We start from the raw sequence: 17,033 nt of genomic DNA, 5'->3' as shown, positions 1-17,033 counted from the left end.
AGAGTGGCCGGAATAACAGGACAATGATATTATCAGCAATCTCAAAGAAGGATCAACCTGGATCTCCTGCCTCACCTTCTGCAGTTATAAAGTCTGGTGTAGGAAGCCATGGATAGATTCTTCCCCCATTAGAAAAGTCAAGTGAGAAGCAAGACTGTTAAAAACCCAACTTATTTTCTCAATTGTATGAAAGTCAACATCTTTAAAAAAAAACCAAATCTGCTTTCCATCCTCCAAACACCTCTTCGGAATTATTATTAACTCCATCACGGTATCGACATGGGAGCAGTCGCAACATGGACATCTTTTCCCCTACAGCATTCAGCACTGGCACCCGTGCAAAGCAGGTGCAAAGAAATATTGAACTACTGTAGTTAGAGAGATCCTCGTTCAGCAGTACTTGTTATATCTTAGCACATCTGGACGAGAAGTAGATCTGTTTAAACCTCCATCAATGCCAAATTACTGTCAGAGCCCAAAATTACTTGCGAGGGTGCAATATTTGGTTCTGTTTTTCATACCAGGCTGTCCCCGTTTCTTTTAGCTATGCAATACATTCTTTCCTAGAAAGGATTATTACTTAAGTAGCATCAGAGTTTGCAAAATATGAGAGGCTAGGTCCCACCCCAAAGAGAGGTACAATAAAGAATAATTAAGAAAGCAAATAGAGGCAGCAGGAGTATATGTGTTGTGGTTTGCCGGCAGCAGGTGCAGACGGCTGAGGTCTCAGAGAGTGAGTTCTCGGATGAGGGGCCTGCGTGTGATGCAGCGATGGGGCCAGGATCATCAGGGAGTGGAATGCTGCCTTTGGAGATTGTGGAGCCTGGCAGCAGTGATGAAGAGGTCCCCGAGGAGCCTGTGCCCAGTGCGCATGCGCGCAGGGCTGCTCGAAGGAAAGAGCAGCTGCAGCAGCACAGGCGACTCGGGAGTCAGGCTGCAAGGTAATGGCCCCTCCCTTAAGAGATAAAAGCCAGCTGAGAAACCAGAGTTCTTGGCAGGAAGCAAAAAAGTTTTTGCACTCAAGCCTTGTGGACGTTCGGAATATCTTGGTTGGTGTTTGGAGACTCTTTGTGTTTGAAATATTACTTAGTAACTTTATCTAATATTCTTGGAAGCTTTGCACAACCTTGGCAAGGCTCGTTCTTATCAGAGACAATTAGTTTAAAACAACAAGGTTTGGGTCAGAACAATATGCATTTATTTCAGTTAAGCATAGTGATACTTAGGAAATAGTGACTTGAGAAGCCGGGAAGGAATGCTATTAGAAACCTGATTTATTTCCTTACTTACATAAGTTGGGATAATAACATTTACAGGGCAGCCCGCTACTCAGCCTGTTATTGGTTGTATTAGGAACAACATTTCCATCCCATACAAAAATACTACCCCATTCACCAGAGTCACTCTGAAGCCTCTACAATGGATGGACCTACCTCTGCTGGGAGAAGTGTGTATGTGTAGAACTGTTGCAGCTGGGAGACCAATTGATCGCTGGTGTACACCACATATTCCACAAAACTGCGTGTTAGGGCAAACCAGTCTGAGCCCCCATCCACCACGATACCCTCTGGGATCTGCCGTTCACCCAGTCGCCACATATGTGTGTCGCATTCATGGAAAAGTCTGTCTAGGCCTTGCTTCTTGATGAACCTATGTGGAGATGAATGCCTCAGATTCACTAGGAAGCAACGTGAAATTTTAGGGATTAAGTTTCGAACAATGAGAGTTCGAAAACACTGCACTTTGAAAACTCTGGATTCTATAGCCTGAGAGTTCCAGGCAATCAGCATAATCATATCGGCTCACAGCCTTTAGGTCTTTCAGTTTAAATTTTGGAAACTGGATTGTTTGCAAAGGTTTCACCTTGGTCTGATTAACCTTTAGAGACTTCAAAAACTGCCAACGCTACAAGTTATAAGAGTTTCTTTTGACAGCATTTAAAGAGCAAAATGAAGCCAGTTCTGGAAGATGCTGAGAGACCTTTTTTTAAAAATAATTACTGGGAGTAGAAATTACATGGTGAACGTATGATTTTTGGCCCAACAACAGACTCCCTATAAATCAGAGCCTTTAATCAAAAATGGCTCCAAAGCTTTCCACATTTTTGAATGTTTTTCTTTTTTACAATTATGAAGTTTGGAGCTCTTTTTGAAGTCACGATTCGATAAAAAAAAAACCCCAAAAAGACAGCAAAGAAAAATGCTATTATTTGTAAATGGAATTCAGATATAGGTTTCAATTATATTCAGTTTCAGATGAATAAAACAACTGAACCTATTCAAGTTCCATTAACTTGTCCTACGATAGGAATGTGATATGACTGCACCCAATGGCATCTTTTTAACCATCCATTTGTTTAACTATTCATTTCTTCTCTCTTTTTATAGATAGCACTTAACAGCAAAAAAAAACTCTAGCTGACAAAAATATGTTAAAAAAGAAAAAACATTTAAAAATTAGAGTCATAAAAATCTAAATAGAAGATAAAAAGTCGCTGCACAGGATAAAATGAAAACAAGGCTAACAGCAGCGGGAAAGGCTTCTATGCATTTCAAATGTGCATAAATATTCAAAGAACAATAGACAACCAAAAGATAATATGATGAATAATAGAAAGTCCATCTAGGTCTGAAGAGATAAAAGGCCTGAAGAGAGAAAACAGCAGTTGCCAGGTGATCTAGGCAGGGTATTACAACTGGGGCACCACAACCAAGAATGCCCTCTGTCCAAGAGCAATTCATCTGAGATTGTGGGCTTTTTTGTCATTTTTAATCTGTTCCCCAATGCCAAAGCTCTCTGAATTACCTAGCATTATCTCGTCCATGAGACTTCAGAAAATTCTTATCCCGATATTTTGATAGGAATGTCACCAGCTCCTCGTTGGTCCTGCAGGGGGCAGCAAACCAAAAGGAAGGATTAGAAAAAGCAGAAAACTGACAGGAGACTAGTAAGCTGCTCCTATCCTCAGTTGCTTCTACAGAACAAGAGTTTCTGCAGGACTGTCCTACTCGAAGAAGAGTCAGATTAAGGCTGAGCTTGAGGACAAGAAAGCAAAAGGAAAAGAGGAATGGGAGAAGAGAAGGGAAAAAATGAGGAAAAGCAGGCAGAGAACGGATGCAAACAGGGCAGAATATGTTAATATCATCTATGCAGATTTCCACATCCCATATGTTTCCCAACCTTCCTTTTAGTAGTCATTTTACTTGTCTCCTATTATCTTCCAAACAACAGTTATCTAGTTATTATCTAGTGGCTTTGGTAAAAAAAAACAAAAAAAACAGGACCAAACCACTATGGAGATTCTCAATTTCCAAATCATGATTGTCCCAAAGGTCCTTTTCCAAAAGGCAATTGGACTTCCTAGATTTTTTTTTCTTTGAAAACGTTTTGACTTCTCATCCAAGAAGGTTCTTCAGTTCTAACTTAAGCCACTCAACACAAAAACGTCTGATACGCTTTGGCCTCTTGGTAGTCTGAAGTTCCCCCTTATTTTCCTACCTGCATTTCTGCATTAAACTGGGGTGGGTGGGGAGAAAGAGAAGTCCAATTCCTTCCATTCAAACCACCCCAGCTTGTCTCCTATGATCTCAATGTTCCCTGGTCGGCAGTAGAACCCTCTGCTGCCTGCTGGACCTTTTCCTTTTCCGAAAGACTGACCTGGTGGGGTAGTCGGTGGCACTCAGATTGATGAAATAGTCCCAGGCCCAATCTGTCACCTCCAGCAGGTCCTTCATGCTGCGCAGGTACATCTTCAGCAAGCTGGCCCCACCCCAGATTGTGACCATGCGCCAGGGGGTAACCAAGATGTTAGGGTAATGCTGGGCCAGATCCATCACTTCACGTTGCAGGTACATAGAACGCTGCAGGGGAGATGAGAACGGGGAGAGGAAATTGAATGCCAGAGCTTAGGATACCATGAGGATCACCACATTCCCTTTGGCCCCTTCTTTCCCAGGAAGAGCCGGGTGGCGGTCGTGCAAACATGCAAGGAAGCACCCAGCAAGTCCTGGGGTGTGGCACAGAGACTTACCTCCCTGGTATTGTAGCTTATTTTATTGTTTTAACCATTGCACTTATTATTCCCCAGATATATAATATGTACAAAGTTTTGAGTTTTTGCTTCTTATCTTTTTCTTATTCCGATAGTTGTTTTAATCCTGTTTATGTAAGTTGTCTAGAGTTACCTGAGTGATTGAAGCCACAAATGGATGGATAGAAATAAATATAGAAATGCTGGCTTTGGCAGAAATTTCACATGTCAGTTTTCATTTGAAAGATACAGAATAACAGAGTTGGAAGGGACCTTAGAGGTCTTCAAGTCCAACCCCTTGTCCAAGCAGGAAACCTTATACCAGTGTTAGCAAACCTTTTCGGCACAGAGTACTAAAAAGGAAGCACTGGAAACTGGAAGAGCAGCTCCCTGGCGCGCGCATGCACTGGCCAGCTGGCCTTCCAGTTTCTGGCATGCATGCATGCGCAAAGACCAGCTGGCCAATACACATGCGCATGCCGGAAACCGGAAGCCCAGAACCCCAAAGAGCAACAGGCAACAGGCCCGGAGAGATGGCTCTGCATGCCACTTCTGGCACGTATGCCGTAGGTTCGCCATCACGGCCCTATCCCATTTCAGACAAATGGCTGTTGGGTCTCTTCTTGAAAGCCTCCAGTGATGGAGCATCCACAACTTCTTGAGGCAAGTCGTTCCACTGATTAATTGTTCTATTTGTCAGGAAATTTCTCCTTAGTTCCAGGTTGCTTCTCTCCTTGGTTAGTTTCCACCCATTGCTTCTTGCCCTGCCCTCAGGTGCTTCGGAGAATAGTTTGACCCTCAGATGTTTGGCTTTCACATTAAAAATAAGTTAGCAATACATTGACAGTATCTATACTTTATATAAAAAAAGAACTCCAAAACAAAATCCCACATCTACCAGAACAAGATAGAATTTCTGATCATTGACACAAGACTTTGCATTTATCCTTTGCTTCAAAGGTGCTATTCTGCTAACTATGCAAATAGCTACTTCCTGCACTGCCCTCATCTCTGCTCTACCCTTTCAAGTACTGCAGTCCTTCCACTGTAATTAACCTAATTAATTAGGTTAATTAACCTAATTAACTTGAACAGCATGGTAAATGCTGGTACTCTAAGCCATCTGAAGCGCAAGACTCCCACTGATTATGCATTAAATCTTAGGATTTGTCTTACTTTCCCCAAAGGTTTTCCCGGTGTCCAAACCAAACAGTGATTACCAGGAAGCAAACGAGGAAACTGTATTTATCCAAAACTCTGGGCCTTGTTATTTTAAGGCATGTCTTGCTCTAAACTTGTATATTTAAACTTTTATATCAACATGCACCCCAAGGTGTCTTGGAAGTTTTTGCCAAAGTGGTTAACCAGCATTTGAATTGTCGAACTATTACAGAGAGTAGTAGTAAGAGAGCAGGTGGAGACTTCCATGATTTTCCTTCAGAAAAGAGAAACCCATGCATACAACTCTCTAGATCCGTATTTTTAACCTCAACAATTTTAAAGATGGGTGGACTTCAACTCCCAGAATTCCCCAGCCAGAATGATGATTGCTGAGGTTGAGAAACATTGACCTAGATGACAGGAAGAACACCTACATCCACCTTTTAGGTTTCTCTGTCTAGGGATCCTTTCCCTCCTATGAAGGAGACTACATGATGTCCTGTGGACCAAACAGATGTACTTCTTCGTGTGTTGCTTGTATGAGGAGCCCTCAATTCTATTCTCTTCCTCAGAGGTCTAGCAATGTTGACTGAGCTTACTAGACAGTTATTATTTGTGGATTTCTGTAAGGACCACAAATTCTTCCACTTCCCTAAATTCCCTGACATTTGCAGAAAATTACAGAGGGGAAAAACATTTCCTCTTGGCTGTATTTCATAACATTAAAAGGAAGGAGCTCTACATTTCCACTTGAGGTCCAATCTTGTGTGTTCTGAGCAAGACTGATGAAAAAATCTAGGGAATCAATGCAATCAATATATACATGAAAACAGATTAGGGTTAAAAAAAAAACCCAACCTTTGGGGTGCTTTGAAATAAACATGCCCATCTCCCCAGAGATAAATTATTTTGTTCACTGAGTGAGCATTTTTCCATTGACTTTTGCAACAGAATTATGGGAGTTTCAAGACAACACAGGGAACAAAGTGAGGATGAAGGCAAATCACAACACTGGTCATAAAAGTTGATTTCATCCGTGTGCAGAAGGACTACCGGGTACCTTACTACCATTGAGGAATTTTACTAACTCTCTCAGGGATCCAAGATGAAGACTCTAGCTTCTGGCTTTAATCAAATATTGAATAAATAAAAATAAAAATGAATGACTGAAGTCCACTCTTCAGGATACATTCATCATAAAAGAATGTTTTCCTTTTGGAACCAGGGTCCATTCGGTTTTCTTGTTTAAAAGGAGTCTGTAAGGACCTCAGAGGTTCTTGCCAGTGCAATAGGACATCCAGTGACACAGGTAATATGAACATATTCAGTCTGGTTTTGGCTAGTTGCAAGAAGACATTAAGGGACAAAAATGGACATCAGCTACCCCTGGATATTCTCAGGGCCAGCCCACCCTGCTTGTGGCAGATAGCTTGGGACTTTGTGTCTGTCTTTCCAGAAGAGAGTAGAACCATGAGCTCTGTTTATCTAATTATTCATTTATTGATAATAAAATCTTGACTGTACATGCAGGAAGGATGTGGGTAAGCAAATACCTCCTCCTTCTTGTCTATAGTGCATATACACAGGAAACGAGATCTCCGTAGCCAGTACAACAGAGGATAGAAGCTGAAAGACAGATGCTCTGGGTAGCACGGTCAAGAGATCTGTGGACCACGGCTCATTTCATGCCCATCACGCCCCTCTTAAAATGCCACGTGCCTTACCTTGTCCACATGTATGTAGAAGAAGTGCTGCTGGTGATACACAGCCTTAATGAGGCGCTTCAGCTGGCGGATGGCTCTCCCGTGAACCACAAGCATGTATGCAATTCGAACTGGCTTGTCCACCGAGGCCTGGACCATTTTGCTCTCATCCCATTGGATCACAGGACTAACCTTCCCTGCAAGAGATTTTTTTTTTTAAAAAAAAGAATCACATCTAGGATCAGTATGGTCTGAATGGAAAAAAAAAAAAAAAGAGGGGAGCCTCTTGTGACCTTTAGATTTCAAGCCAAACTTCTTCTGATCCACACACAGAGTAAGGAACAACACAGCACAAATGGCAACTTCCTATTTTGATCCAACGTGCAGCTGCTGGAAAGCTTGTGCTGTGCTAGAAACCCCAGGAGAGGTGAGCAAAGGCTATACTGTCAATGCACCATTACTCCTCTCTATCTAGCTGGTATGAGGATATCCCCATCACCGCAGGTGGCCAAGCAGAAACTTCCTGAGGGTGACATGCTCTTGGCTCACAAAGTCCAGAAAACATTCTTTCTAATACTTCCCTATTTGGGTTAAAAAGGCCCTTTAAAAATAAATAAATAAATAGGGGAAAACAAAAGAGAGAAAGGATGAGCATAGCAAGGCCAGAAGAAAGGAGCTAAATGGAAAGAATGCTCCGAGACCCTGATTAAATGTTCCAACTGGGGAACTCCAGGGAAGCAAAGATTAATCCTTCAGTTCGGGAACTCAATTTGTCTTGAAGGTAGTATAGGTAAATGTTTTTTTGCCAAGAATCTGTGATTGGATCTTTGATTTACTGTAAAGTGTATGTTTGTTACAGTCTTTTGCCTATGATAACTACAGTCCTGTCTCTGAGGATTACTCTATCTGTGCAAGGCAGTTATTATACTCTGGGCTCTTTGAGCAGCAGAGCCCTTTACACCTTGGATCTCTCCCAATTTTATATATGCTGTGACAGCTTTTTATGGGCGATCCCCATCTTTATTTTTAGCAGCTCTGTATTTTTATCTCTTTGGCCACAGAATGTTTAACTGCATAAAGTTAAAAAGAGAGGCTTACATTTCCTTTGTTCTTCCTTTGTTTGTTTTTTTAAATTATTCTTCATACTTTTGGTCCAACTGTCATAGGAGAAGAGTGATTTCCTCAGTCAGACATTTACCAGAAGGTAGCCACCGAATGCATTTAACTTATTTCATTCCTTGTGTCTCCCATCTTTTTACATTTGTGTGTACCAGTCATGCACCTGGGGCAGCTAAGGTGAACTTATAAATCGTGTGTCAAAAGTGACATGCAAAGATGTCTTGGATGACACACCAGCGTCCACCAACACCTGACAGTAACTACTCTTGAAAGAATGCCCTGTTCTTGTGCAATTTTCGGAAACTGTGCCAGAATGTGATGTGCTCTCATGCAACCTTTGGACCCTTCAGAAGTTGTGCGAAAGGGATGTGTTCTTGCATAACTCTGGAGCCTCCAAAAACCTTGTGAGAACTGGGTGTATTTTGATGCTGGTTTCAGAGAGTGCAGAGGTTTCAGAGCCACTGCAATAGCTAAGACCTTGTGCGATTTGGAACAGCCTTGGGTAGGCCAGAGAGGCATGTCAACAGAAAGAGAACAGTGCCTGAAGCTAAGCGGCATGTGGCCATTTCTGAGGCGTGCTGGACTGAAGGGACAATTGCACCTTAGGGAACAGGGTGAGGCAGCCATTTTGAATGACAGGAATGGTGCTAGGGCTGAAGTTGAGACTTTTGCTTCTACTTCTCCCCTCATGACACCGCTATAGAGCACTGCATGCCAAAACAACCAGATACAAAGATCGCTTTTTGCCCATGCCATCACTCTGCTTAATTCCCACAGCACTGTCTCATTTCTCATCTTTCCTAGTAACTCCTCCTATGGGTTTCTTATGATCTATCAAATGTTGTTTGTTACTTATGATTGATAGGGACAATGATATGACCTGTATGATCTATTACTTGCTGTTCATATATACACTATGAGTGTATGCACCACAGACTAATTCCTTGTGTTTCCTATCACACTTGGTCAATAAAGAATTCAATTCAATTCTATTCTATTGTATACTTATTCTTATTCTATTCTTTTCCTACTTCTATTCTATTCTATTCTATTCTATTCTATTCTATTCTATTCTATTCTATTCTATTTTTTCTTATTCTTATTCTATTCCAAGACAGGGCAGGAATTTCTGGGTTTAAGAGCTCCAATATTTCACCCTTCAGATTCAACTCTTGCTGCTACTATAGTCCACACATATTTGCAAACATGGGTTCAAAAATGTATGGGGTTCATGAAATTCAAAACCCAGGATGAGGCAAGAATGATTGTCCAGAGATGTCAGATTCAATTTTGGGGGTTTAGAGGCTGTCACTTTCCTACAATTTTTTTTTTTTTTGCCAAATATAAGGTTTAGAGAGTTCTGCCTTCAATTTTTAAGGATTGAATTTGGGGAGTTGGGCCCTTATCTCACTGCAGATATCGGGGCTTAAGGAACATGAATGTTCACTCGTAAGTTCAGCAAGACGTCTGAGAACAGGATGTCTCACAGCAATTACCACTCACTGGAAAAAAGCGGGAAAAGGAAATCATGTTGCACAAAGCATGTTGATTTGTTTTGATCACACATCTTGGGGATTACTGTCATCTGAACTGTTCCTAATAGAGATGGAAAATCTTCAACCTAATTTCAAATTCCTCTGCAAGCAATTCCTTAGGATCGGCTTGTCCCTTTTTTCCAGAATGATGCTAGATGAGGTGGCAGAAACAGCAGCAGCAAGTGTGTGTGTGTGTGTGTGTGTGTGTGAGAGAGAGAGAGAGAGAGAGAGAGAGAGAGAGAGAGAATGAGAGAGAGAATGAGAGAGAGGGAAAGTGTAACTCTGTCATAAGCATCTCATCACTGCCTTTTCCTCACATACCACTGCATGTAGTCCTTGACTTATGACTGCAATTGAGCCCAACATTTCTGTTGTTAAGCAAGGTAGTTGTTAAGTGAGTTTTGCCCTATTTTACAACCTTTTTACCACAGTTGTAAAATTACCAACACAGCTGTTGAGTGAATCTGGCTTATCCATTGACTTTGCTTGTCAGAAGGTTGCAAAAGGTGATCACATGACCACGGGGACATTGCAACCATCATAAATATGAGCCACTTGGCAAGTGTCCAAATTTTGATCATGTGACCACGGGGATGCTGCAGTGGTTCTAAGTGTGAAAAAGAGCCAAAAATCACTTTTTTTCAGTGATGTTTTAACTTTGATAAATGGCTGTAAGTCAAGGACTCTCTGTACTTTCCCCAGAAAGATAAGCTTTCCTGATTAAAAATTTTGCAACATCCAGACTACCCCTTATTCCTTTCCTCTCCATTTGGCTGGTTGGCAACCTCTCAGATGCTGAGGTAATATCAGTGGAGCAACCAACCTCATTACAAGTAAGGTCCATTTAGTCAACAGAACAGCCTTAATTGGCTTGTCTGGGCTTCCTTTAATCAAGGCATCTGTGTCACAGGTTATTATGTTGGTGGCCACAACTCTGTGGCACAGCAGATGTTCTGAATGCAAGAGGTCTGCACTCCAAGGGAAGGCCTGGGCAGGAGGAGGTGAAGGTTCCCAATCAGCAAGGTAAGGGACAGGACTGTGGGTTGGCAATGGCATCCCAAGAGGTGCTGATAAATGGGCCTAAGCCAAGGGGCAGCTGCATTCCTAAATTGTGCACATGCAAAGAATGATCATCCCTGTCCAGATGCAAGGGTCGCACTCTCTCAACAGTATTCCTCAGTTCATGGGGGACAATTCTCCATGGTTCTTCCATTCTCACCTGAGAGCTGGCACTGCCGGGGTACTGACTGTGGCATCAGGTTCCCAGCTTGGTGTAGGCACACCACATTGGCAATCTCCTGCTGACACTGCTTACTGCTAGCTCTGGCTAATGCAGACAGCGCATCTTTGCCAGTGATTTCACACTTGGGAGTGAAGTTGTTCTCGGTTGGCTGCGGGGCCCCTTCCACACTGCCGGTGTCTCCGTGCTGGAACATGGCCAGTTGGGCGTCCCTTCTAAGATGCGTCCGGTTCCTTCCGGAAGTATCCAAGTAGACTGGCAGCTTCAGGCTCGGTTCATGCTTCACTGTGACGGCCCTCACCACTTTGGCAACCAGCACGCCAGGATTATCCGGACGATTCTTCCACCTTTCGTGCTTCCTGTTCAAGCTGCCTCGCCGGCCTGCAGAGCTGTCTGAATCCTTTGACCCATCACTGTTTTCAAGAAGCTGGGGCTTCCTTTGCTGAATCTGCTCCAGTTCCATCCAGAGAGAGAGAGAGAGAGAGAGATACACAAACACAAAACAGACATGATGGAGAAAGAATTAGCCTGAAGACTTCTCACTTAGCTACTCTGCTGTATGTTTTCAAGCAACATTTTATTTTTCTAGATAAATATTCCTTTTGAAAGTTTCACAAACCTCATGTATAATGCATTCTGTTTAATAAAGGCAATGGAATAGGAAAAATAATAGCAATGGGCAATAGCAATATGAATTTGTTAACCATGTCCGCGGAACAACCCAGGATTAAAAAATGTAGCATTTGCATCTATTTTCAGCCATGACAGAGTAAGGCTAGAGAAGCCCACTTTAAAATCCCCCCCCCCCTTCAGCCATGAATAAATGCAGTACATACTTAGCTATTCACGACATGAACAGCCATCTCACAACTGGCATTCCAGATCTGGAATTGCTCTCTGAGGTAGGTGGCTGTTATCCTCATTTTACTCTATGTAAAGACCATGTGGCCCTAGGCTATGCACATAAAGGAAGATATGAAGGGCACAAATGGTTTTGTAGTGAAAATGATAAAAAATGCAAGGCATTTTGATGTAAACCAATCACAATTTTATTTGGATTTAGAATGAATGAATGAATGAGGGATTTATGGGCTACAACCAGATGCTTTGCGCATCCCCTCCAAAACAAGTTCCATTCAGTTGAATATAGCAATAGCACTCATGCCACACAAAGGATTACATTCTGATTCTAGAACATATGATTTATAAATGTGTTCTATCTTCCTGAACTGCATAGCCCTGAGAAGATAACTATCAGTCCAAAACCTGAATAAAAACCATCAAGCTTAAGTGCCTATCTGCTGAACCATATCAGATTTCATATTTCAGAATGGAAGGGCTCATCTACATACAAAAAAAATTTTGAGAGAGGAGAAAAGCACGTGGCTTTAAAAATGGTTGTCCTCAAGGATGACTCAAGCAGCATTGCTGCCTGCCTAGAAAGTAATGGGGAGCATCTAGTCCTATTTGGAGCCTCCCTCCAAATTTATTTAAATTTAATTTATTTAAATTCCTCACTTGCACAGCAGGAGAGGAAATTGTCTCTGCCCATGTGAGCACATTCTCTGCTGGTCATCTTCTGTCTCCCCTACCATCTTTCAATGGACCAATTCCCATTAAAAGGCTTCTACCATGAGGACTACAAATCCTTTGCATCTCTTTCCCAAATAAAGGAAAGGTGAAATCATTGGCAAGGTGATAAACACCTTGGCTAGAATCCAACCCTTTCCCTTTGCTAGGTAGCTTCTCTCCACCACCCTTCATTGTCCAGCATTCCTTTCTTCCTCCTCCCATCCAGGTCCTGCAAAGCCATTTGATTTGGGTGCTGATGGAAATCTTGACCTCTTGGTAGACATGAGATTGTCTTCCATATGATGGGAATTCCCATGAGAGAAACAAAACAAAGCCAGAAACAGGCTACATTGACGAAGTGTCAGCCCAACAGGCAGCCACGTTTACTATCCTTCAATTAAATCGGAGGAGGCAGTCCTTCAGTGATCCAATTGGAGCTTCTGGTGGCTACTCCTCATGTACTCCAGAAGGTTAACATGTGAGTATCCCCCCCCCCTTTCCATAGAAAACAATATGTTTCTGTTGGGTCACCTTGATCTAGCTTCAGCCTGCCTCACCAGTTGGTTGGCACCAAGATGGAGGCTGTGCTGTGAGGACACCTTCTCAGTGAACAAAAGGAGGGGCATCAGAGCAAGCAGGCTATGCGGATGAGATGGACTATATACGACAAACAGAACACATCTCTTTCCAATGATCCATTCAAAATTATGTGTCCTGACAATTTTCATCAAAGGTTTTTCAGAGGTTGAAAGCAGGGGTGGGATTCAAATTTTTTAACAACCAGTTCTGTGGGTGTGGCTTAGTTGGTGGGCATGGCTTGTTGGTCATGTGACTCAACATCATTCACATTGAGGCACGCATCTCCTTGCCTGGCCTCTCATGACTGTGGGGGTGCTGTAACAGTCGTAAGTGTGAAAAAGGGTCATAAGTCACTTTTTCCAGTGCCATTGTAACTTTGAATGGTCACTCCACACAAGCAAAATACTAGCAAAGGAGGGGAAAAAACTCCAGAGACGTTCCTGAGACGGGAAGTCTAGTCCTGCCAAGAATGTAATAAGGGTTAACGGAGAGGCAGTTTCTGTAAGCAACACCAGAATGTTTCCTTCCTGCCTTCCTTACAGGATTAGGCCAGTAATTTCTTCTAACAACCGGTTCTCCGAACTGCTCAGAATGTTAACAACCGGTTCTTGCGAATAGGTGCGAACCTGTAGAATCCCACCCCTGGTTAAAAGCGTAAGAGCCCGTTTTGTGCAGTGCTTGTTTTCCGTGCTTTGCTCTACTACAATCTCTAGACAAACTATTTCTCTTTCTCTCTTTTTTAATACCCTCTTATAAAAGTCTAAACTGACTCTCAAAAGTACATTCATGAAAAAAATAGATGAGTTTATCAATTTATAGTTCCAATGAATACCATTCAATTTAACTGGGAATGGACACTGATTCATAGCATGGATCTACCTTTTCCAACCAGGGGCAATCGGCTTTCTTGTTATTGTGATAGTCCTTCAAATTTACTCTGATTCACAGTGACTATATGGAAGATTTATGCTGTTTTCTTGTCAACATTTTGTAAGTGGTTTCCTAGCACCGTATCTTCTTCCCAGGTTGAGAGACAGTGAGTGGTCCAAAGTCACTGTTTAATGCAGGATTAGAATTCAGCTTTCCCTGTTCCTTGTCCTGTGTATTTATCCACCATACCAACTGTCTCCCTCACTGTCTCTCAAAGCAATTTATTTTGTTGATCTGATGAGATTTATATTCTCTACATAAATGGAAGGTACCAGATTACGGAAGGCTGGCTTCTCCAACCTGTGTAATAGTTTGTGGGGATGATTTTGGGAGAAAGGAGGAAAAGCCACAGTCTAGATCAGTGGACGCCAACCAGTGGGCTGCGGACCACTGGTGGTCAGTGAGAAAATTTTGGTGATTCGCAGAGAAATGTCACCCCCAGAACACCCCCCAAAGCAATTGATCCAGGCTGCGCAGGAACACAAGGCTGCGCCGCCTACATGGCCTGCGGGAACACAAGGCTTGCGCTGGAACAACACGAGGTAGTGTGGGGGGGAGGGCGGAGGTGGGGAACTTGCCTGGCCACCAGGCTGCTTCTTTCCACTTCTTTCTTCTTCTGCTTTTGGCTGCCCTCAAGGAAAGCAGCAGAAGTCTTTCTCTCTCCCAAATTCTGCCAGAAATGAGGCATCCTGCTCCAAGAGGCTGTGCCAGCAAAGACTCATTTCTGGCAGAGTTTGGGGAGAGAGAAAGAAAGACTTCTGCTGCTTTCCTTGCAGGCAGCCAAAAGTCTCTCTCCCCCTCCCCCCCCCACCCAGAAAATGGAGCTGGAAATGGTATCCTGCGATCCCAAATAAAAAATGACAGGTCGGTAGAAAAACAGGGTGGGGAATTTTCCTGCAGACTTTTTTGGGGATTTTCCCAGACTCTCTGCAAACAGAGGCCTTGGGAAAATCCCCAAAAAAGTCTGCAGGAAACTCCCACATCCTGTTTTCCTACCGATGGTAGAATACCGTCTCTCTCTCTCTCTCTCTCTCCCCCCTCCCCCCTCCAGAACGGAGCTGAAAAGCAGGTTAGGAATGTGGCTGCCTTGGAGGGTGTGTGTGTGTGTGTGTGTGTGTGTGTGTGTGAGAGAGAGAGAGAGAGAGAGAGAGAGAGAGAGAGAGAACATCACCACCAGCCCTCTGAGGTTAGATCGGATCTCTCTCTCCCCCTGAGAATGGAGCTGAAAAGCAGGTTAGGAATGTGGCTGCCTTGGAGGGTGTGTGTGTGTGTGTGAGAGGGACCTCTGTGTGTGTGTGTGTGTGTGTTTGTTTGTGTGTGTCTGTGTGTGTGTGACAGAGAGTGTGTGTGTGTGAGAGAGAGACAGAGAACATCACCACCAGCCCTCTGAGGTTAGCTCAGATCTCTCTCTCCCCCTCCCTCCTTCCCTCTCTCTCTCTCTCCCACCAACGTCAGCAAGCCACCACCGTCAGTCAAAATTCATATTAGTGGTCCCCGGATTTAAAATTATGAGTTTGGTGGTCTCTGAGGTCCAAAAGGTTGGCGACCCCTGATCCAGAGAGTGCTGCAAAGCATTATGATGTGATATATAAATCTAAGTGCTATTGTTATAATGTCCATCACAAAAATCCCCTTACCATCACTATCCTTATTCCTAATAATTTGGGACAATTGTTTTTATTGTCAGTTTTGATAATGGACAAATCGGAATCTACAAAAAAAAAAAAAGGAGCATATCTATTCAAAGTCTTCTATTTTCTTTTCTCCCCTTTTCTGCTTCTCATTCCCATCCTGTTGTGGCTATGCAGCCATCCTTAGATGTCTGGGTTTATTTTTCCTCCTTTCCTATCCTGCAAATATTTTTCCCTACTTTTGCAATCATCAAAGGTTCCCAGGAGCATGGTGATATATATTCCTCTTATTTCTCAGTGGCCCCATTCTGGCTACAATCTTGTTGGTGCTCATCAGCTGACTTTGCTATTAGAAAGAAAGATGATTAGATTTAAATTCATTTTAAATAACAACTGACTGAAAAGCTTTTCATGCAGTCCCTCCCACTCAGTGCTTTTTAAGTGTGTGGGAAGATGGTTACTTAGGCTTACCTCTCCGATTGCTCCTATGAAGAGAAAAAGAAAAGTGTGCTGCTGCTTCCCAAAAGCCACATTCTGCCATTTCTATTCCCATTTTTCACAATTTGTTTTTAATTTGGGTCGCATGCAGTTCTCCTTATACAGCAATTGGAAGAAGGAGGGGAGGGAGGACCAGGTTGTTCACACAGAACATTCTTCAACCACAAGAGTACATGCCTAACATTGAAAATGACTGAGGCAATTGGAAGGCTGATCTATAACCAAATGCACTACTCCATTAAGGATACAGTTATGAAAATTGTAGTGGGGGGGGGGAGGCTTTCCAATCCCCTTGTCAATCTTCTCTGCACTATTTTTGTACGCTAAGCATCTAGTGTTTGTACACTAAGCTAGCATAGCATAAGGTAAGGGTGGGGTGAGGGGGAAAGACGGGGAATAAGACAAAATTTTCTTTCCTTGACAGTAATGATTTCTATCATCTGAGCAGCTTCCTACAAATACATTATTCCCGTTTCAGTCGGACCTTAAGAAGCAGTTCTGCATCCTCCCTCAACTTATTCCTCAGAATGGTCAACTATTAATGTTCTGATCTCAACATGTCTAGAAGACACCATAGAGAAAGGGAATGCTACTCTACCGTTTCTCTCATTTTGCTCAGTTTGATTCCCCAAGACCAGACTTGTAATGTAATTGAAGGGGCAAAGTTGCCCAACTGGTTTAACCGTAGTTTTGAGAAATGAGAGAACCCTGAAATAAGTTTAAATATAAAGTGAATGTGTCAAAAAAAAAATCTGCTCAGTTGACACATTCTTGTACAAACATTGGCACCCACGCTTATACGGGATTTGAAATATAATCTCCTTTATTATACACCCTTATAATTGAAAGTCATCATTATCTTGCCTGATGTCCCCTCAAGGAAAAGTGATTTATTTAAGAAAGTCTGTTGAAGAAAGTATATCTATTCCCTCTATTATTGCGTTCTTCTAACCTCCCCCACTCAATTACTTAAATAAGGGTATCATAAATTATGCTGGAGCTTGTTATTGCAATAGTCTAAGGCTAGTACCCAGT

General features: G+C 42.6%; 1 protein-coding gene across 1 annotated transcript in view; it reads right to left on the bottom strand.

Annotated features, from left to right (window-relative positions):
• Nucleotides 1-17,033, bottom strand: part of XYLT2 (xylosyltransferase 2) — a 43,126-nt gene that overhangs the window by 11,290 nt on the left and 14,803 nt on the right. Inside the window, exons 2-6 of the mRNA XM_026667401.2 lie at nucleotides 10,768-11,236; nucleotides 6,916-7,091; nucleotides 3,658-3,860; nucleotides 2,806-2,886; nucleotides 1,434-1,650 (exon numbers count right to left, since the gene is read on the bottom strand). Coding sequence (XP_026523186.1) covers nucleotides 1,434-1,650; nucleotides 2,806-2,886; nucleotides 3,658-3,860; nucleotides 6,916-7,091; nucleotides 10,768-11,236 — 1,146 coding nt within the window. The remainder of the gene's footprint in view (nucleotides 1-1,433; nucleotides 1,651-2,805; nucleotides 2,887-3,657; nucleotides 3,861-6,915; nucleotides 7,092-10,767; nucleotides 11,237-17,033) is intronic.

Source organism: Notechis scutatus, chromosome 2 (genome assembly GCF_049901735.1).
Source record: "Notechis scutatus isolate UNSWTSFEM ecotype Mainland chromosome 2, rNotScu1.2, whole genome shotgun sequence".
NCBI classification, from domain to species: Eukaryota; Metazoa; Chordata; class Lepidosauria; order Squamata; family Elapidae; genus Notechis; species Notechis scutatus.
The sequence above is the reverse complement of the archived record's forward strand: the minus strand, read 5'-3'. Positions and strand labels throughout refer to the sequence as shown.